Source organism: Chelmon rostratus, chromosome 22 (assembly GCF_017976325.1).
Source record: "Chelmon rostratus isolate fCheRos1 chromosome 22, fCheRos1.pri, whole genome shotgun sequence".
In the NCBI taxonomy this organism is placed as follows: domain Eukaryota; kingdom Metazoa; phylum Chordata; class Actinopteri; order Chaetodontiformes; family Chaetodontidae; genus Chelmon; species Chelmon rostratus.
The window spans coordinates 8702386-8725171 of NC_055679.1; the positions used below are offsets into that span (position 1 = coordinate 8702386).

Sequence of the window (22786 nt, forward strand, 5' to 3'; positions counted from 1 at the left end):
TATATGGAAATATATATGGAAAAAATAATGAAGCAAAATATCATGACTAGTATCCAAAAGTGATGCATTTTCCAGAATTATTTCTCTCAAGTGTCTACCTGAGTGGCCGGTTCTCCCGTCCATCATAAATGTGGAAGAAGACTTCCAGCTCCTCCCCCAGATTGGCGCTCATCAGACTCTTCATGTGGACGAACAAGTGATGGGTGCTGGCGGCCGCGGCGGTCTCCTTCTTACGATGCCGATGTTCCATCTGCAGAGGAGAGGAGAGAACGGGATCAGCGCCAGTCGACTTCGTACTGCCACTCTGAGCAGGAAACTCTACATTTTGGACTTAATCTGCAAAAGTAAAGAACGCTGATAAAAATACATTGTGCTGCTCTGATGTAGGACTGAAGAGATGGATTTGGAAAGGTTAGAAAAACAGTAAATCCATGAGCTCTAAATCCTGAAAGATCCTCAAATGCAGGATCAAAGCTTATCAAATACAGTTAATACCAGAGAAAAAACAACATGTTTTTAATACCGGCCAATCGCATTCAAGAGATGCTGTATTTAGTGTTGAGTTTCCTGGTCGAAGATAAATGTGTCTGAGACACGTTGGGAGGAGCTTTGTAGCAGATTTGCACACATATTAGAGGGCAGTAAAAGCCAGGCTAAAGATATAGATTTTGCTGATACAGACTCAGAGTTAATATAGCGTGTGACATCGCAGACTGTGAACAGCACCGGAGGCTACGACATGAGACTTCAAGCTCTATTGTCTGACTGTTTCTTGGTTGCAATCCTACATACAATAAAGATATGCACATAAACAACCTTAAAAAAGTACTTGAAGATTTATTCTGCTCTCACAGAAATTCATTATAGCCCTTTCACTCAGGAAGACACATTTACCATGAGGTGTAAAAGCAGCAAAACTTGTACACTATCTGATTTATTTACCTCAAGCATTTATCTTCATGCGGGCTAATTATTTTCTTGACACAAACAATTGATGGTGTTTGTGATTTGCATACCTTTCAACTGGTTGTTTAATCTTAGAGCAATAGACACCGAAGCGCTGAAATTCACACTGAATGCAAATGCAGGCAGTCAAGCAGAGCGGCAAGATTCTCAATGTCTGATATTACAGGAGATATTAAGTCAATCTTGAACAATAAAAGATCAATAACGTCTCACAGAGCACGGTGCACGGTGTAAATACCTTTCATATCAACACACGTGCACGCACACACACACGCACACACACACACACACATACACACTACAGCTCTGTTTATGAGAGGCTCATCCTAATCTGCTGTCAACATCGAAAAATACAAGGACAAACACACACACACACGCACACACACACACACACAGTGCACCAGATGGCCAGTCGAGCCACTGCCAAATTGCGCTCCACATTCACTTCTGTAGTAGGAAGTAAAGAGACGAGGAGGGGTAAACGGGAGGATGAGGAGAGAGGAGAAAAGAAAAAGAAGAAAGTAAATACAAGGACGAAGCGCAGTAAAACCACAGAGGAGCATCAATGAGGATGAAGATTCAGACGCATGAGGCAGAAACTGCTACCTATTATTAGCCATGTTGGAATCCTCTTAAAGGAAGAGGTCAACATTTCGGGAAACATGCACAGTCCAGTAAAATAAGAAGATAGAAAACCTCTTCATGTCTTTACAGGCAATATGTTGCTGGAGCCAGCGGCGGGTTAGCTTAGCTTAGCATAAAGACTGGAAACAAAATACATCTTCCAGCAGCTCTAAAGCTCACTAAAAAACATGCCATTACAGACTGTTTCTTGGCTGTGACCAGTAACTTCCTAGCCTCACCAGTTGCCTGGTCAGGTGAGTTGTTTCTAGTCTATATGCTATGCTAAGCTAACCAGCTGCTGGCTCCAGCCACATATTTATCGTACAGACCCTGTGGTATCAATCGTCTCATGTGCAGTTATTGTGGCCAGAAGTTGGTGAATTTCCAGCAGTTTTTATGAAAAATTGGCATATATTTTCTTAATTTTGGGGGTAAAAACCTGTCGTGACTTTAAAAATGCAAGGTTGTGGGAAGATATCGTGAAATTTAACTCTTTTTGCTGTGCTTGTTGGGTTAAATATACAACCTGGAAGCTACCACTGCTGGAGAAAACAATTTTTTTGGGGTACATAAAGTCCCAGAGGCGATAACCTCTCTGCAAGGAAGTCGGACAGCTGAGGTTGAGGATTGATTTTTGCCTTCGGCTTATCTTTCTGGTCTGAATCTGACTATTCAATGTAGAATTATAGAATAGTTTAGGTTTCTGGGGGGACTATATACTGTTAAAAAGACAAACCTTGAAGCCCAAACATGGATGATGTGGAAACCACAGTTGTACAGTTGAAAGCGCTTTTTTCCTACATTATAAATATGCTGTTCAGCTGTTGATTGTAAAGACACTGATGTTGCAATGGTTTGAACACACCCAAGAGTGCGTTACCACGTCATAACAATAGCGCTGTGACAAAAACTAAAGGCAACAAAATGCTAAGCTACAGCATGTCAGAGAAGGTTTAAGTGTCTGAAAGTAGTAGGAAATAAGCAGTGTCTGCCTACAGGGTAAGAAATCAATCTAAAATGTATGACATGATTTGGAAAACAGTTGTACTGTACTATAAATACCAACACATAAAACACCACAAAGATGCTCCTCTGAGACTTAACATGCTTGAAAATCACAGCACAAATCATTTTACAATTGCAATATCTGTCAAAATGATGAATATGTTTTGTTTTGTCGGGACCGCTCTGCCCTATCTGAGATCCCAGAAGAAAACACGCTGCAGAATGATCGAACAATGGGGCACCAACACTGTTTTTTTTTTGTTTTTTTTTAACAGATTAGTTATTCTCTCCACAATAGGGCTGAGCTCCTGTGTTTTGACACCGAACGGCTCAGTCTAGGGAGGCCTAATTTATGCTGCGGGATTTTATTACGAGGTTATGTCCGGTGTGTCATTTGAACTGCCCGGCTGGGGCGGTGTGCGGTTATACGACAGCTTCAGCATGACTAGACACAAAGGGGCAGACGCGACAGCGCGGCGGCCCTGCCGGCAACACCAAACGCTGCGGGCAACGAGGAAGAGCGAGACCGAGCCGAGCGTGGCCGGGTGTGTGCTTGGCCACCCGTCTTACTATTGTTCACTCGGTCATCTTTTCTTGAACAGCATGAAGCAGCACCAAGTGGAGTGACTGTCGAACTGCAGGGGGATTTTGAAAAGAAGAGAGGGGTCAAACTGAGGCCAAGGAGAAAACCTCTAGTTCTTTCTCCATCCCTCCATCAGAGGTGGCTCTCATCACTAACTTTGACAACGCTTTAGCCTCTCTTCATGCCTCTTTTAAGATTGTAGGAGGAAGACCTGTGTGACACAAGCAGGAAGCAAGACGTATGTGTGTGTGTGTAGTTTTTAAGCATGTTTAGCGATGACTGAAGTCACAGAGGAAATCTGACTACCACACGTCCAAGACCAGGCCTGAGCCATCCGTCGCCGCTGTCTGATCTGCCGCCGTTAATGAATCCATCGCTCTGGGATCTCAACCCCGGTCTGCTCTCCCCGCGCGCAGCGCTGAACTCGCCCGCCGAGGAAAAAACGGGAAGTTTGAAGCCATTTTTTCTTTGTGCTTTAACTGAGCAGGCTTAACGTGAGGCTGGGGAGCCAATTAGGGATTTGACAAAGGGTTTCTCCCTTTGAGGCTGGTTCCAAATAAAATGTTTCAAAGGGGGTCTGTTTTCAGAAGTCAAGTCAAATAAGTCGACTAAAAATCAGGCCTCAGTCTGCATAGAAAAACTTCAACTACACTGGAAGGGACATCCCTGGAATATGTCTTCTCAGAACTTGCCCCCATGCTATGCACAGCGACCAAGCTTTTTTTTTTTGCAAGTACTGCTTTATGTTACAACAGCTGGAGAGAGAGAGAGAGAGAGAGAGAGAGAGAGAGAGAGAGAGAGGCAGGGGAGAGAGAGAGAGAGAGAAGGGATGACATGCAGCAAAGGACCAGGGCCAAAGTCGAACCCAGGCCGCTGCATTTAGGAATTAAAATTTTACATTTTACAACATTTAAAATGTGCTACACACTGAACCAGGAGAGGCACCAAAACAAGATATTCACCTTTCTTTCTCAGGAGGCTCTCATATTTTATGCAGTAAAACCAAAACAATGAGCTAAAAGGTGCTACAGTAGGCCAAGAAAACATAAAATAATAGCTACGTAGCCACATTTCACAATAGAGAGACTAATTAGATCCATTGTTAAAACAAAAATATTGATTATTGCAGCTGGAATCAAACTCACTGCAGTCTATGCAGTGCCTGTATGAATTATCTCTCATTGAACACACTGATTGTCTTTCCTTTATCCTTCTCAGTATCCTCTTTATTCCTCTGGATGGATATCACACAATTCCTTGACACAATGTAGCAGCCAGGCTACATTTTCCCACAGTAACACCCCACTGCCATTTCAGCACACACACACACACACACACACACACACACACACACACACACACGCACACACACACCAGGTAATCCCCATCTCAATTTAATTAAGCCACAGCACAGCAGCACAGCACAAGACAGAAACAAAGAAGCCGTTCTCACACACAAAGACCTTGCTGAACAATACTGATGTCATTTGGACGTGATGTGACGCTGCGCTGTGTGTTTATGTACGTATGTGGATGCCGGCGGTGAATGCCCGTCCCTTTATCTTGTCTCCGTATTGGGGAATTGCAGTCATTTGCTCATTTTGTGCACCATTTAATAGAGGTGTATTAAGCTTTCATCCTGCTACGCCTGCTTTTTGTTTTGACAAACAAAAAAAAAAGAAACAGATGGATTAAGAGCTTCAATTACCCCTGCGAAAGGAAAGCCGTCATAGTGTGTGTGTGTGTGTGTGCGCGTGTGTGTGTGTGTGATACAATTCTCCCTGCGCTGTATCAGGGCAGAGAAGTGGTTGCCATGGTAACAGCGGTTGGGGCTTGGAGAAAATGGGAAGGGGAAGCAGGGAGCAAACAGTAGGGGAAGGAAGGCGAGAGGAGGTACAGAGACAGATGGAGGAGGAAGAAATTCAGACATTCAACCACCTTTTTCTACATGATGACAGAAGCCTATTGAGTGTTTCGGTGTAAACTCTGAAGTAGACGGTGGACGACAAGTCCCGAAAGCGCTGAGGAAAACAGAGAGAGACTGTGTGACACGACTGAAAGCTCCAGAACAGCTACTGAATGGTTCCGTTTGGCCAACTGCTGTTTCGGGGGTCAAGAGTGAACTACCAATCCCAACTTCCAGACACTTTTAAACATTAAGCTTTTAGCCATGGATGAAAAGTCCTCAAAGTGCTCGGAGGAGGTGGAAATTTGAATGTCTACAATTCAGAAGGTCCCTGAGGTACCCTTAAAGGTGAGACTGTTTTGCATTCACAAAGATAAGACAATAAGACTTTTTATGAGACCAAAAACTGTGACGTTAATCCCAACTCTCCACAGCTGAAGGTGTGCTTGGCACGGTTTGATCTGCCTGTTCACACCACCGCCTCCTCCACCCGCCAGTTTTGAGGAAGAACTGGAGGAGTGATGGACAGCCCCTCACGTCACCTCAGAGGTCAGCTGGATCAGACAAAGTACTGAAAGAACAAACCAGTAAAACACCCTTCAACTGTCTGTTGCTACCAGTTGAAGAACGTGTTGTTTGAAGCAGCTAGCATGAAGCTGCAAACCTGTGACTAACAATTTTGAGAGTAGACACAGTATTACATGCCGATCCATCCATCCCTCCATCCATTATCAAGACCCATGTATGCTGTTATACACCCAAGAATCCAAAAAAGTTAGGACGCTGTGTAAAACGGAAATAAAAACAGAGTGCACTCGAGGAGTGCTGGTGTTAGTTTGAGAACAAAGCAGTTGCAAGAACACTCACCAGTCTGTAAAGCTCTGTGACACTGATTTCATCTGGGTCCACCATGCTGAACTCTCGCCTGGGGACCAGGTCCAAGCCCAGCTGTCTGTAACACAAAGATTCACACGATGAATTACACACAGATCAGACATATCACACACGCATTCATACTTATTTTACATCCTACTCTGCGGCAGGCTAAACAGACAAGGTTGAAGTGAGCATCAAACACATATAGACCCACAAGTGACACGTACACTCATGAACCAGCGCTGTCAGATCAGCCGTGTCAGCCGTCTAAATAAACCTGACAGATCGTCCTTCTCTCTAAACAGACGAGAGAAAAGTGTCCTCTCCCTTCAGCCCTCTGCTATGTCCTCTTTATCCTTCAAACTGCTCCCCTTCATCCCTCCCTCCGTCCATCCCTTAACCCTCTCTGCTCCATCATGTCCTCATCGGTTTCCACGGACAGCTCACCCTCACTTTCTCCTTCTCTTCCTCTCACCCTCCTCCAGGCCCCTTTCAGTGGACCAAAACCGCACGCTATAGTGTGCCTCCTTGTCAGCAATAAAAGAGACGGGCCTGGTCAACCATACAGCAGTCCACAGCGAGGGACTGTCCACCCATCTCCTCAGTAAGGAGGTGTGTGTGTGCGTGTTTGGGGAGTGCCCTCAGTAGGGAAATGAACAAGAGTGAAGGGTAAGGACAGAGAGAACGACAGAAGCTGGGAGCTTCTTTTTTTTTCACATCACCCCCATGGCATCGAAAGAGAAGAGAGAGAGAGAGGGAGGAATGATGGAGAGAGTGCTGTCTGTGTGAGGAGGGGAAAAAAGACCTGATTGAGGAGGAGTGTGCCCACAGGGATAGAAGGTGACAACAAAAGACAGAGGAGCAAAGAGAGAAGAAAGAAGGAAAGATGAGTTAGAGAGTTGCACAAAGCTCGAGGAAGCCCGAAGACAGAATATAAAAGCAAATGATTCACATATTGGGTATTATTACAATTTCCTCTTTTTCCTAAAATATGTGAAGAAATGTGAAGCAACTTGCGATTACAGAAGATCTTAACAGTGAACCCTCACTGTGAACATAAAGCTGGATTTATTTCTCCATTTATTTTGTAGAAGATTCATATGTTGTCATGATTCATATGTGGTGCAGATGTGAGCAGGGACTGAGAACGATTCATCAGGGTGCATTCACAGAAACTCAGAGATTTTAGAGTCAGTTGTTGAAGAGCAAAGGAGGTTTTTTTTAGAAAATCATGCATATAGCAATGACATGGCCGATCCATATAAAATACAGTTTTTATGTATTCTAGGATTCTGTGGTTCTGTGATCAGTTAAATCTTTTCAGTCATGGTGGGCTGCCGAATCAGTTTTCAGTGCCATAGCAATCACTGTCACCTGACACAGCGGGAAAAGAGACTCTGATACTCTGCCTATACCCTAATCTGGTATCAGGAGAGAAAATGTTTATCGGCACGTCCCAACAAGGAACTGCACCCAGGAACCAAATCAGGAACAAAAGTCCCTGCTGTGTATCCTTGTTTGCTTTTGTTTCCATTAAATGTCAAAAAGTGGATGCAAAGGAGACATGAAGAGGTGATGAGAGAGACTCCAGATGACCTGTCTCCAACATGTGGGTTTAATGGTCGTATATCTCTCCTCTATAATGCAACTGCACTGAAACAAACGGCAGATTGAGTTTCGCTTCTCCACCCCTCGCCCTAACGATACCAGCGGCAACGATGGCTTGCTCACTGTGTGGGTGAAATAAAGCCGTGCACAAGCTGTAACTCAGTTCAACTCAATACAACTTTATTTACAGCAACTATATGTTGCAGCTGCCACTGTTTTTGATCAGTGAGTCATGTTCAGTACTGCAAACTCTGCCTCAGTAGCTCCTGGGTCACCAGACAGGGACTTTTTTGGTTCCAGGAACTACGGCATTAGAACTACAGTTTGAGTTCCTGGTCTCTCCAGTCTGAACACAGGTCAAGTTCCCTGAGCGGCTAAAAGGGTTCATGAGGTCCTTAAAAGGTTCCTGCTATGGGTGCAAAGACACAAAATAGAAAGGCAACACAATAATTTAGAAGTGCCTCGCATTAAAAGACTGCAGCTCAGCAACCAACAAAATCTAACATGGTTCTGGTTTCTAAGTGCATCACCGTGCAATAAAAACATAACTTTTACAAAAAAATAAAGCCGCCTGAGTGGTCCATGTGATGGATTGCTGCTCTCCAGAAAGCCTCTAGTCACTGTTATTTGATTTACATATATGCGTTATAGAGCGAATGGAGCCCAATGGCTGTGCAGAGAGCAGAAAATCAATCTTAAAAGTAGCAGCAGAGTTTAACTGATGAATAATAGATAACCTGAAACACAAAAAACAAACAAACACAACAACATAGATATGGTCCTTTGAGAGGGAACAATAAAAACAACTGCCCCTGAAGCTGTATTTGGACATTTAAGAAAGAGTGGTCCCTCTCATCTCTGCCCGTCCTCTACTCACTCGTTGCCCCAGTCCAATCTCGCCGTGATGTGCTGCTTGACGTCCCTCATGCGGTCATGGGTGAGGTGGCCCACCAGCACCTGCCTCCTCAGGTCCAGGATTTCATTCATCACATGCCAGAGTCGGTGGAACAAATCCCCCTCATTCTTCTGTGGAGGCAGGAAATGGTGGGGAAAGATGGAGGAGGAAGAAATTAGTCGAGGGAGTGACACGGTGAGCGAGTCAAAGGGGAGGAATGAAAGTGAAATTGACAAGAAGGAAAAGACAGAATGAGGATGACAGACAGAGGGGAAGACACAGATAAGAAGATGAAAAAAATACAGCTGCACTGAGACACCCAAAAAGCGAAAACGAAGTCTGAGAACAAACATTAGAGAGCCAAATCGACACTGGGAGGAAGAGGGCGACCCGTAGAGAGGAGCAGACAGAGGGACTTAAAATGGATTTGTGCAAATTAGCCTCAGTGTCCTGCTGCTTTTTGCCGCAAATTTATGCACTTTGATCTGCGAGTATTCATCAGCTCAATTTAATCAGCACCCCAGATAGCTTAATAGGCCACAAACACAATCAATCCAACTAATGAATGTGTATGAAAAAAGCTTTGACTCTGCGCGGCTTTTGAATTACCCAGGGCCAAACAAATTCCCTTCATGAGAAACCGAAAAAGGCAGCTTTGCTTTGGCGGGAGCGATATTTAAATCGAAACAAACGGCGTGTGTGTGTGTGTGGAGTCATACCACATAGAGTTGTTTCCACATGGCCCCCCAGTCTCGCAACGTCGATGTCATCTCTGTGATGACGGAGTCTTCAACGGGGATGACCGTCTCAAATTGCCTACAAACACGCACATAAGAGATTCAAACCTCCACAGAGATCTGCACACACAGGAACAAGAGCGAGAGCAAAAACAATACTTACCCTTTATTCTTGACGTGGGCATTCTTCAAGTGGATGTAGCTGGATGGGAAGATCCCCTTTGGGCAAAACATAAACAGGTTAATGAGAAGCCCTTCTGATGCTCAGCAAGTCGTTCCATCAGCATTTAAGTGCTCGCATGCACGTAATCAATACAGTGCTAAGTGTGTTTGTGGGCTGAAAGAAGGGGAGCGGAGGGAGGGAGGAAGATGGAAGATAAAAGCAAGGAGCAATGGGAATTAGGAGACAAAAAAGATGAAAAGTGTGTGCTTGTGTGTGTGCGCACCCTGTTTGACGCTAATAAACTGCAAGTTGCTCCCCATTGACTCGGGGAGATCAAAGCAGAACTTATGTTTAAGTATCTGAGGATAAATGCAACACACTCGTGCACACAGAGACTCTGAACACACACCTAACTTTGCTTTACTCCCGACATTTGTTCTCCTGCACCAGTGTTCTCAGCAGCATCTGGAGCTCAATTAACGGTAACGGTCCAGCTTGGTTTAAGTGGTCGGTGTTGAGAAAGGATGGGCTTTTCCTTTTCAGACGATGATCAGACGAGGACTTGTTGCTGTCACATGGTCTCAGATTTTTGTTGTGATACAAGCATACAAGCTTCTAACTTTGAAAACTGATAAAATGTTAGCATAAGCGTCAGCTATCTATTATTGGATGCTGTCTTCATACAGCACCCATAGAATTATATAAAACCAGTAGATATAATCTATTTGATTGAAGTTTGAGCACAACGGTGGTGTTGTGGTTTGGCTCCTGCCAGTGTCTGGTAGCACCTGGAAGTTGCTATAAGCTGCTATTGGCCTTGAGATGTTACTGAATGTTTGTCACAAAAGGAAAAGCAAAGCTTTTATGATATCATTAACAACGGCTCTCTTCTATTCAAGTGTCCCAGGAAGCCGTGACAGTGTGACAGTGAGCCACAAGCAGCTAAATGGAATTCAGCCAACATTCATTTTATCATTTACACCTACACCTTCCCTGCTGTGACATCAAAGTGCCTCCTGTGAAAAAGGCATAATATCAAGCAAGTTGCTTTAGAGAGTCTATTTTCCGTCGCAGGCCCCGCACACCCACACAGGTGTTTTCACTTATTGTGGCTGATGTGACTAGGGCGAAGTTGGACAGGAAATTATGTGATGTCGCTTAACCTTTTCCACTGCAGACATTTTACGTAGCCGCAAAAGCACAAAGGTAATTGATGACACTAACAATGGTTTCACTGTCATGCACAAAAACAGGGCTTTGACGGTGGTGAGCCTTCATGGAGGGAAGCTATTATACATATATATGCATATTTATATATATATAAGGTCTAAAGCGGTGCCCCTGCTAACAGGTGCAACGAAACTAAAAGGAGAGGGAGAGGACTGATGAAGAGCACCATCAAAAGAGCACAATGTAAAACGCCCATGTGGATGGGCCACAGGTGTGTAGGGATCTGCTGAAGGGGCAGCAGCTAACCACATGGAGTACGAGCACTTTCACCACACAAATGTTTACTCTGACCAACTGACAGAATGAAATATTTTGCTAACAGTAAAAGCACAGCTGACGAGTCTGAGAGTCTCAGCTGGTGAAACGGCTAGCTGCGGCTAACAAGCATTAGCCTGGGGGAGGTTTAAATGTGACAACCCTGCTCTGTCAGTCGACGGCATTCAATTAAAAAAAAAAAAAAAACTTCATGAGAGAGGGCTTCAGGGGAGGAGCGAGGGTGCAAATGAGTTCTAAGTTAAGCAAAGACAAAAAAAACATGCACACGCTCCAAGAAAGTTGCTCACCTTGACATTTGGGTTCTTCAGGATGAATCCTCGGTACCAGCCTGCAGAGAGAAAGCAGCATTTTAATTTGCGGCGCGTCGCTGTAAATATTACGCTTTATATCTGGTTTAGAATGCAGCGCACGCAAGAAAGAGGAAGAGGAGAAATACAGAATGCTGTACATTTAATATAAGAAGGATATGAAAGGAGATGCATGTGTGTGAGAGAGAGAGAGAGACAGAGAAAGAGAAAGAGAGGATATGTGTGTGTGTGATTTCGTGAAAATGATCCAATCATTCTGACAGCTGTGTGTACAAAAAATGTCGCAGCAAGCCCACCAGGCATTTATTCTTATTCTTCTTCAATGCCGTGTGAAAATGGGGCTGAGACAGTAGCAGATCTCTGAACTGCCAACTGAATAACTTTCCACTGCCAGTAATAATGTCTATTAACAGCACTCAACTGCACTGCGGGAAGGTGTCTTTTTTTAACGTGTTTTCTCAGTGACCGCAGGCTAATGCAGCACAGCGAAACCTGCAACACGCGAAGCCACTAAAAAACCCAGTCAAGCCTCACTATGACTTATCCCAGCAGGTGCACAAAAAAAAAAGAAGCAGAGACAGAGAATGAGGTGACGAAGCTGCGGCTTGCAAACGCTCACACTCTTCTCACATCGGTGACACACTCCAATCTGAGCTCAAGCCAAACTACAACGTGCTTGATGCTTTTGCAAATCCCGCCACTGATAGAAACAATTTTATGCATTTACATCGGAGGCTTTCAGCTGGTGTTCTCCTCCAAACTGACGATTTAAGCCCATTCCACTGTTGCAGTCATTGTAAGTCCCTCCAGATAAGAGCATTAGCTAAATAGCTTAAATGTAAATGTATTAGATTATTCTAATCACTGTTGGGTTTCGCCAGAGCATCTGTCACTTAGGTAGCATTCTCGCCCTGATTTGTTTCGGGCGTGCACGGTGAGAAGAGTACCGAGCAACTCCTCGGTCTGCGCTGTGAAACACATGCTCAGTGTTTCCTAGATGAGTCATTTCTTCGGTCGCAGAGGTCAAGCACAGTGACAGCTTTCTGCAAAGTTACATGTCAGTGAAGGATCGCAACACATCTGTAAAAGATTAGCAGCATGTGACTGATCAATGGTTTTAATCAGTGATTATCAACCAGGGGTGCTTGAGATCGCCTACTGCACAGCCAGGGGTTACGTAAGGATTAAAGCAGCTCAGCTGATTTTTAAATACATCCATATATTTGTGTTAGAGAGGAAAATAAACAGCCAAATTGGATTCCAAATGTCTGTGATGTTGATCTTTAGGAAAGTTATTGTCACGGTAACGCCAGGCTGACTGCGCGGCACACAACGTGGACTAGTTGGGACATCTGACCAATCTGACATCATCCACTATTATGTGAATATAACTAACATCGACTTTTAAATAATTTAACATTTGGAGCATGATACATTAGGTGGCGCCTATGAAGGGGTGCTTGAGCTCGCCTGAGGCTGTGGGGGTACGTAAAAGCAGCTTGAAACTGTTTAACATCACAGTTCAACTTGCTACCCTGCACTCAGCCTAATGTGGTCACTGCTGTCAGGAACTCGACGTGGCAAGTCAAAAATCAATAACTGAGGCGGCGCTTTTTCAGCCAGGAGCCACATGTCAGTGAAGATACTTCCACACGGTAAGCTCCTGTGTTTTCATGTGTCAAAAGACTCGACATGAGGCAGAGCCATTAGTCTGTCTCCTCCGCTGTCAGTAAGACGTCTCTCAGCCGCCGAGCTGCAGGCAGAATTTAGATTTTGTTCCTCCATTCTGGACCGAGCAGTCTGCTGGCCGTGCTATTGTCTACTTCCTCTGGGCCTTTTACCGCAACATCACATCCCTCTCGCTGGGTTGGCTGGCTGCAGAACTGGCTGACTCTCTCAGTGCAAGCGTGCGCTTCAGTCTCCCAACAGGAAGTGAACCAGTGTGTGTCGAGAACTCCGGAAGAGAGAGGTGTGTACTTGTTTGTGCAAAGCTGGTTATTTGTGTCAAGGTGCGCATTAAAGTGTGGCTTTGCTGTGGTTAGGTGATTTCATATTATTCTGGAAATGGGAGAAAAAAAACATCTAAGGAAAGAGAAAGAGGGGAAGAGAACGCAGGAGGTATAAACATTAACCAAGAAAGGGAGAGACAGAGTGGAAGAGAAAGCGAGTAGAGGAGAAAAACAGACTCAGCGTGGGCAGGAAGGTGGGAAAAGCAGCCAGTCTGTGGTGCAGGAAACAGTAGCGAACATGAATTTCCACAGCCATCCATCACAGACATGATGCTGCTCTTTTCGTAGCATGCACCACGACATCCCTCAAGAAGACACATGAGAAGTGTGGTATCCACCGGGCGAACATTCTCGACAAACTTAAAAGCATGTGTTCCTTTGTGCCAAATATGTGCCTGTTTCTGGGGCTGTTTGCTGAACAAATCTGTGGATTGATGCAAGTGTGTATATACAATACAGAGTGTGCATACCTTTACTGCTTATTGTTTGATAGGTTTAATAAGGGAAATGAAGTGTAACAGCGTCCACATGGATGATCAGTATATTTAATGAAAAAAGGGAGTGGTCCAAATATTTTGGAGGTGCATGCATTCACTTTACAAATTAAGCAAAAGCAATTGCTCTCCTTCCATGCACGACTGTGTTTCATACTGAGTGTGCATGAAACAGAATAGTACTAAACTGTGAACCGTGTGCACCGTACCTTCACATTTCTCCAGGATCTGCACTGTGTCTCCAATTTCCAGTGGGAGGCCATGCTGGACAGTCCCTCGGAAACTGGCCAGCACTACAAAGCAAAAAGAGACAGAAAACACCCACGTGAGTTTTTCTTTTTTCATGCTTGAGCTTAGTTATGCAGAGTTAGAAAAAGGTCCTGAGACAAAAGCAGAGCAACACAGAACAAAAACCTTCTGGAAAAGCGAGAGGAGGCGCAATCAATATCTGTGTAGGTGAAATAAAATCAAAGCTTATAAAATCTGTATTTCTGCACAAAACTCAAAATAGCGACACACAAAGCAAACTTACATAAATTACATCATGCGTAACACAGAATATATCGAGCCGTCTAAAATTGCAGACATTTGCAGTGCTGCAGCGCCAACCAATCCCGAGCGCTCGCTCATTCGAGACTGACCAGCAGACGACCTCAGAGACACGTGGAGGTGGTCAAACAACATCACATATGTATGTGCTGAAAGCTCTGAGAGTGGACACAGACAAGCAGAGGAATAGTGTTATCTTCCAGGGTCAAACATACAGAAAGTTTTTACACGTCTGAAGAGGGCCTGAAGACTTAACAAAAAAGCCTGCATTACAAACTGTGCGTGCGAGTTCGAATGCTGCTGCTATTTACCAGGCACAGTGCATCTGATAACAGGACTAACAGAGGTGCATGACGGTTCACACGATCCAGGGTTTTGGAAGCTTTACCCATACTGGGGACTAAAAGACAGGCTTTCTCTACCTTTGCAAGACCATTACTTTCATAATCTGTCTTTTGTAATACTAAACTCTCTGAATACCCCGTTCAGGAGAAGTTAGGAGGTAGAGAGAGAAATCATGGATTTAACAGATGGAGGGGTGTCGAAAGTGGAGAAGTTTATAACGTCTCGATGAAATGCAGAGGAGTTCTGAAGCAAATGAGTTTGAATACTGTTTTGGGGTGATATAATGAACATATTGTGTTGAGATTTTAGTTTGAACATGTTTTGAAACAGTACAAAAAGGAGGATAAGTAAAAAGGTAGAGGCATGCTGATGGTTCATGAGCAGCGAGCGCTGCTGTGAGAGCGAGAGCGTAGCAGCAGAGTGTCAGTTGACAGCTCTTCAACCAGCTCTTTAAAAAGAGAGCTGTGTACCGCTGGCTCACACACACACACACACATTCAAATAAATTAACCCACACACATACGCCTGCATGCACGCACAGATATGTCAACCACTCCACACTTACAGTACGTTCATACACACACAGAAATGCAAACGCTGACAAATCCGTGCACGCACTACCTGCAGAGATGTTGCTCTTACACTGGCACACAAGCAGCCTATTCAGACAGCGATGCATGTGAGCGCACACGCAAACAGGCACACATTCATACACGGACACACGCATAGGGAGGAAAAAAAGACAGCTTCAGTGGGATTTGGAGTGGAAATGTATAACAAGAGTCCCTGCCATGCAGAACTGAGAGGGATCCCGCCACAGCTAAAGTGTTTGGCCCGCAGAGCTCGGTCAGTGCACCTGAACACACCGTGCAAACAGCAATGAGAGAATTTCCCCCACTGGAGAGGGATTATATATAATCCAGCCCACTTTAAAGACACAGAAAGTCGCACCCAAAGATCTAGACTGCAAACATGGTGGCCACACAGGTAATGCCGCATGGAGGCTGTGTTACCGTTCAGTAAACACAAAAAGCTGCAAAGATCTAGTTGAGCTGGCTTCAATCCATGAATTTATTGTTTGGGAAATCCCAAATCTGGTAAAAGATACAATAATTCATTCTAAAAGTGCATTTTGAAGTGCAAATTTTGCATCTTTCCTTTGCTTTCCACAGCAGAAGCATTTTCTGAACATCTCGTTGCAAGAGGAGCTGATTTCCTGTAGCGTCACGCTGCTGAAAGAAAACACAACTTTTGGATGTGTTGGGGATTAAAGTTCAAATGAAAATCACCTCGAACCTTTTGAAAAATGTGTTGTTTGCTTGTTTTTAATGGAAATTGGCAAAAACGAAATACGGTGAACTTTACTATTAGACTAAGCTGAACTCAAAGAGAAATATCAGCGGCAGATCAGAGGACGACTGCCAGAGGTGTTTACATTCTTATTTTTAGGCTTTTTTTTCTGGCAGAGTAGCCCACGACCCAAGAGAGGATTCAGCTGAATTACATCCACCCACTCCATCATGTTGACATTTAGATCAAGTCTGCTGATGAAATCAAACAGAAGCCAGACACTCTGCTCTGTCTCTTACAGTGTGTGTGTGTCTGTGTTAGTCTGTGTCCTTGTGCATTTCATGCTGAAGCTTCGCCAGCTCCTTGTTATCCCTCGAGCTGCAGAAACACGATCTTTACAAGGGATTTGTCACAAGTGCACATCTGACTTTGTAATTCATTCAAAGACCAGCCGCTTTTGCACGCACACATATACACACACACACACACGCAGAGATACCCAAAACTTGCCTACTTTTTGTAATTCATTCAAAGCCCAATCACTCACACACACACACACACACACACACAGACACAGAGGCAATCACTGCAAACACACTTACACTCACAAAGTGTGCCCAATGCATGAATTATCCAAGTGACTTTCCCAGCTGCACTCGGCTAAATTATTCAGTTTCAAGTCGCCGTGTTTTTTTTTTCTGCTGTGAAATGAAAGCTTCCCGCCTGTCGATCCACAAGCCAGCTGCTGTCTGTCCGTCTGTCTCTAACTGTCTGTCATCCGTCTGCCTCTGCCTGCCTGTCTGTCAACTGTCTGGGCTGGCTAACCACCAAATGATGCACTGAGGAGACAGGAAAGGTGCTTACACTGCAGGGAATTGATGTGTTGTTGTTTTGTCCCATTTGCTGGGATTGGGTTTTATTACGACAGGAAAAGAGGACAGCGAGTACGAACGGAGAGGGGGGGGTGGGGGATGCCGTTCATGGCTGTTCGACCACACAGCTGCCGCAGAGTACAAGAACAGGCCTATGCACCAATGACCAATGCACACACACACAAACATAGCATGTCTAAGTGGATGCCACTGGCGCATGAATATCCTATTGCATAAACGGAACAAAAGCAGACCTGCTGATGCTCAGATATGACACAAACACACACACATCGTCTGTCTATTGAACCCTTCAGACCCAGTTTCCAGATGGCCTGCGATGACCAGCGTTTCGGCCGCCAAAAGGCAAACTCTGATCCTTTCGGACACACCCAAACACGCACGGTCTGATTCTGTGTGACACCAGGCCCACCGGGTCACGGCGAGGACGCTTCTATTCTCGACCAAAACCATCATCCCCAAACTAGACATTACGCGAAGATGGAAGCCTGGAAGAGCCATGCGCACATGGATAAACAAACAGAAACAACAGCAGCAAACAGACAGGGAAGGAGAAAGTTTGCCTATTGTCAGTCGTCTCGAGAGTAAACGCGAGAGGTGATGGAATCGAGGCTGACAAATGCATCAACAGAGGGACGGAGAGCGAACGTAGGGGCTGAGATAAAATTCAGAGGGTCTCTGGTGGAGAGCTGGTGGTTTAACGCTGATGCGGTGTGTCATCGTGTCTTCACGGGGCTAATGTGGCAGCACTCGCCCCCACCGCACCACTTCACACGTCACTGTGGGACTTTCAGCATATGTGAAGGTCATAAAGAGAGAGATGCTGAGGGAATGTAATGAAACATGGAGAAAGGTGAAAAGGTCAAAGCTTGCTAAAATCAAAGATAACTAGAGATTATACTCAGACTGCAGCCTGATCCGGGACATGGTCCATATAGTCAGTCTGATCCAGTCTAACCAGGGTCCCCTTGTATTCTCTTTGGTGTGCCAGGTTAGTGTGTCAATATGTTTACGATCCAAGTGGACTCCATGAAGGGAGCAAGAACTATAAGCTGCAGGAAAAATGACTCTTTCTACTGCAGCTGCTCATTTAGTGGAGGCACTGAGGCCAGTGTTCTCGCCCTGTTCGGATCTGTTCGGGTCGACTTCGCTGATCTGGGAACTTTTCATATGGTGTCATCGTCAGGACAATATTTTCAATTTGTTTAATGATCAAATACCCGTAAAACGACATTCCCCTCAGCCTCGGCTGCACTTTGCATTTACTGTGAATGTTAAAGCTAAAGTTAGCATGCTAACACGCGATACAAAGATGTTGGTGGTCACACCAGCTAAACATTAGCATGCTGGCATTGTTATAGCGAGCATGTTAGCATGCTGATGCTAGCATTTTGCTCAAAGCACTGTTCCTCAGTGGTCTCACGGCACTGCTGGTTTGACTGCAGTGCCACTTTTAGCCTTGTTCAGTTATAATGTGCATTTCTACCCAAATTAAGGCTAATACAATTAATCAACGACTCAGCTATTCAATCAACAAAAATTCTAGTTTTTCGAAATGTGAGGATTTATTCTAAATGATTCCAAACTGAACATGTTTGACTTTTGGATTGTTGGTCAGACAAATCAAAACTTCTTAAAATGTCACCTTGGGCGTTTGGGAACTCGAGCTGGCTTCATCAATAATGAAAATAATCATTACTTGCAGCCCTGCCTCACATATACGACCAAACAAAGTTGCGCTGAAAGCGAATAATCTACTCGTTAACTGTGTCCACTAGGATCCGGAAGTCAGAGGTTGCATTTTGATCTCTTTAATGCGCCTCCACCTCGCCTTAATCCATTAGGACTTTATCTGCGTCTGCCGGTTTGCAAGTGCATTCTGCTGAGTAAGTCGAGATCCCTAGAAAGCCTAGCGGCTCAGATTAGGCGCGCATGTGTTTTAGGCTGCCACTTGGAGTCAAGGCCTGTCAAACCACGTTACATTTGGTTTGCTCATTGCTCTGTCTAAGCCCCTTAGACGCACAAACACTGCCACAGGCCCTGAGTAAGAAGAACACCGGCGCTCAAAAAAAGCCAGAGCTCTTTCGAAAAGAGCGATGACTGAAAGGGGCAGGTATACCGTCGGTGATCAAAGCTCGATATCATGTTGCTGCTAGACTCAATTATAGAGAGATTCCACCATTAAAGTGGGGGGAAAATAAAGCGTGAAGAAGCTACTGATTTCTGTCCCAGCCCACAGCTTTTACTGGCTTTTTCTTTTTTTTTTTTGCACTAACTCACATGGCAAATTTCATTCCAAGCGCTCGTTAATGTGCTTTTTAACCTCATTAGCCTGACCCTTTCTTCTCCCCGACTGACAATGATTCACGTGCATAATCCACCCCCACATGTTAATTATACAGCATTTATATCATTAATATGCTAATTCGACAACACAGCAACTGGTGGCACTCCACTGCTCTCTATTGCTGCCAAATGTAAGGATCATGAATATTTGATTTCTGTGTGGGAATATAAGTGTGAGCCTTATGAAACGTACACGTGCAAACACACATTTATAATTTTAAAAAAAATGAAACACACATTAGGTTAAAGAGTTGATCCTGGAGAAGGGAAGAGTGGTGTCCACAATGTGGAAGCAATGCTCGTTTCCATCCTCTTTCTTACACATTTAAAGAGTACCTCCAGTGAGAGCAACACACAGAACTGAAAGTTAACTACACCAATAAACCTCCTCACTTCCTCGCTGAGCACATATTGCTCTCTGCACGTCCACTGTCCGAAAGCATAACGCTGTCAGGGCTGCATCTGCCAAACCAAAAGTGCCTTTTATTCCAACAATGTGACTAAAACATTCCTACTCAGACCAAAACTAGCTCAGCTATGCTTTGTCTTGGCCAACTCCATGCACACTGTGTTCCTAATCAAAGGCTCCAAGCATTTATCTTTCTATGTGGTGAGCTGAAGGGGGCTAAAATGCCTCTGCATCATGTCAAAACACTGAAAATGTCCCACTGCTTCGAGGATTCAAGGCAATGAGTCTGTGAATGCGGTTAACAACGCACAAGGACATACCCAGGGATCATGTGCAGTAAGAAAATCCAAACCACAAAGACGTGTTTATGCATATATACACAACACTTGCAGGCACACACAGACACAAACTTACATGGGCGTGACAGCGCAGGAGCGGTATCTGACAGCTTTAGCGTGAGCTAGAGGCAGATTAAGTCAGCGCGTGTGTGTGTGTGCACTCGGGTGCATCTGCAAAAAGGTGATTTCTCAGCTTGAGCCTGGAATGCCGGGAAGAGGCATCATGCATTTTAAAGCAGGGGAACCAACAGGGGTCGGCAGCGGGTGTAGAGAGCGGGCAGACGTCTGAAAGTGCCGCCGCTGAGAAGGCCTTGAACGGGACTCAACTTGGCAGCTGCTGTGCGCAGAAACAGACAAAATAGCACACATGTGCAGACACGGAGGTCTGATAGGCGGCGCAGACAAAAGCCGGGCAGGCAGAATCACCCAGGAGGAACGGCTTTCATTTCGCTTTCCCCATTGATGGGCCGCCAGGTTCCTTTCGCTGCTTTTGTGTGTGGAGATAGCAACCTAACCGCCGCCGAAAAAAAACTGCTCGCTAGCAACAATAAACCTTCGCTGAAATCCCGCTGCTGGAGCAGAGGCTTTCAAGGCAGAGTTGTGTGTTATTACTTTTTTTGTAATGGCTGCACGGCCCAAAAAAAAGTGCAGCTCAGTGCTCAATATCACTTCAGCACTGGCCTAAGTGTCTGAGATGATGCGAAATCTTATACCTACAGTATCTGATGCATGAAAGAATAAACAGAGACAGTGTCCTCTCTGAACTCCTGCTGCCTTTCTCCTCCACATCTCCTCTAACTCCTCCTTCTTCATGAGCGTCATTACCCACTAAAGCGTCACCGGCTTTGAGTGTGACCCGAGTTGCAAAGAGCGAGGAAACCAGAGAGCGACAGCAGCAACATTCTGTCTTACTGGCCTGTGCAGGAAAAATCATAAATGACTCAGATTAAACAGAAATATAGGTCAGTGCGCTAAAACCTCACCTCATTCCCAGGCATTAATCTGACTGTGTGTGTGTGTGTGTGTTGTTTCAAAGCTAGCTAAATGCATGCATTAGATAGCCCACTGATGCCAAAGTTGAGATGAGATGATTATTATAATCCTCTTGGAAGGTTTTATCTCACCTGCATAAATTTGTCATTTTCTCCTCCTTCTGTTGGATTTGTCAGTGAGGAGTATGACATCACTATTTCTGTTTTTGACATGGTGAGGTCTACGTAGGAGCTCACAATGACGTAAGGGTAACAAAAGGAGCAAGTATTTTGAAGAGGACTTCCCTGTCCTGTCCGATCCCATCTCACTTTCCTGTAGTTTGTCTCTTTCACACCTTGGGACAGCTCATCACAGCCAATGAGGTGCGTGACAACATAAGGGATACTTCCTGAGACTGGGTTGACTGGCCTTCTTGCCAATAGCACACCAGCCCGGATTTCATTGGGAAGCGATCGGGCGCCAGCTCTCACTGGAGGAGACGAGGACGCCTGTTGAGGTGCTACCAGAACTCAACTGGAGTGTTTTAATGTCTGTAAATAAAAACTCCAGAGTGAGCAACAAATCTTCATCGGATATTTTGCATATTTAAAGCTTTTTAGGCAACTTGCAGGAAGTGCAGCAAATTCTAAATCCAACATCGAAACATTATCTAATAAAGCTGCTGTGGCTCCTGTGTTAGCAAAGAAGCTATTTACACAGCGCAAACACGAGCGGTCATCTGTCGTGTGTCTGTCCACAAATAACACCAACACCAGTAACACCGACAACATAACACACTGACAACTGAGCAGCATTATCTAAAACACTGTATTTGAAGGTCGGACTGAAAGTGGCACACCCGAAATGTCAGTAAAAATCTCTCGTTACACAGGAAACATGTGGGTGCACACCACTCAGGCAAGCACGTTAGGTCACAGTTAAACTAGCAACTGTGCTGGTTGCTTACACAGGACCGTTTGGTTTCTAATTTCCCAGTTGGCCTGTGTGTTATCTTTCAAATAGGTTTGACTAATCTGGCACTTTAAACTTGTCTGATGATCAGACTGCTTATTTTTCCTAGTTTGTTCTTCTTTTAATGGATGTTTCCGCAATCCCAGATCTCAGCTATTCGCTCCGTGGGTGCAATGTTAGCATACAATCGTGGTCAAATGACAAAAATATGACCCAAGCTGTGATAAGCCAAAATTATCCTTTAAATCACACTGTGGTTACTTGAGTTTTCCGAAAAACCACACGACACCACACTCGCATATGAAAGCATCTTCTCTCTCTCTCATACTCTCAACAGTCCAGATGCAAACGCTGAGAGCTGCAGCTTTAAAGAGTGTTCGTTTTCAGCAGCAGCTGAAGTCACACCGACACTGGCGCCTACACATCCTCCCACTCTGCAGAAAGATAGATGGAGAGTGGAGGAAATAAGGCAAATATACGGAGGGAGAGGAGGGAAATGAAGGGTGTGGGTGTGGCTGGTGATAAAGCAGCAAAAGATAAAGATTTACGCAGCCAAAGAGAGATTGTAGAGGGTGACCGAGGGAGGATCGGAGGGACGGAGATAGATAAGTGGAGAGTAGGCTGCATCTCCCACTGACAGATGGAACAGAAAAAGAAGAAAGATAAACAGACAAGCATCTGCTTCCCTTCCTTCAGGTATAACGGTTAAAAGTGGGAGTGTCGAATGAAACCTATTGCATCAATCGTTTTCCTCTCATTCTGACTCACTGCAAGCTCCCTTTCGATTCTACACCGTCCCTCAACGCGCTCTCTTTCAGGCAAGAGGAGGTGCGACTGACCTCTATCTGCACTTCATGCTCCCTTGAATCAAATTACGACAAATTGTGCACTTGTGCTGCACAGGCACATGCAGATATAAACAGGCTCGCTTACCAAAAGCTGACAGGAAATCAGCACGCGAGTGAACACGTGAGTGTGGGGCCTGAGAACGAGCA

General features: G+C 44.8%; 1 protein-coding gene across 1 annotated transcript in view; it reads right to left on the reverse strand.

Annotated features, from left to right (window-relative positions):
- The window catches only part of dock4b (dedicator of cytokinesis 4b), a 112068-nt gene that overhangs the window by 68419 nt on the left and 20863 nt on the right, over positions 1-22786 (reverse strand). The window contains exons 2-8 of the mRNA XM_041963654.1: positions 13890-13973; positions 11157-11197; positions 9364-9419; positions 9183-9279; positions 8446-8594; positions 5952-6036; positions 99-250 (exon numbers count right to left, since the gene is read on the reverse strand). Coding sequence (XP_041819588.1) covers positions 99-250; positions 5952-6036; positions 8446-8594; positions 9183-9279; positions 9364-9419; positions 11157-11197; positions 13890-13973 — 664 coding nt within the window. The remainder of the gene's footprint in view (positions 1-98; positions 251-5951; positions 6037-8445; positions 8595-9182; positions 9280-9363; positions 9420-11156; positions 11198-13889; positions 13974-22786) is intronic.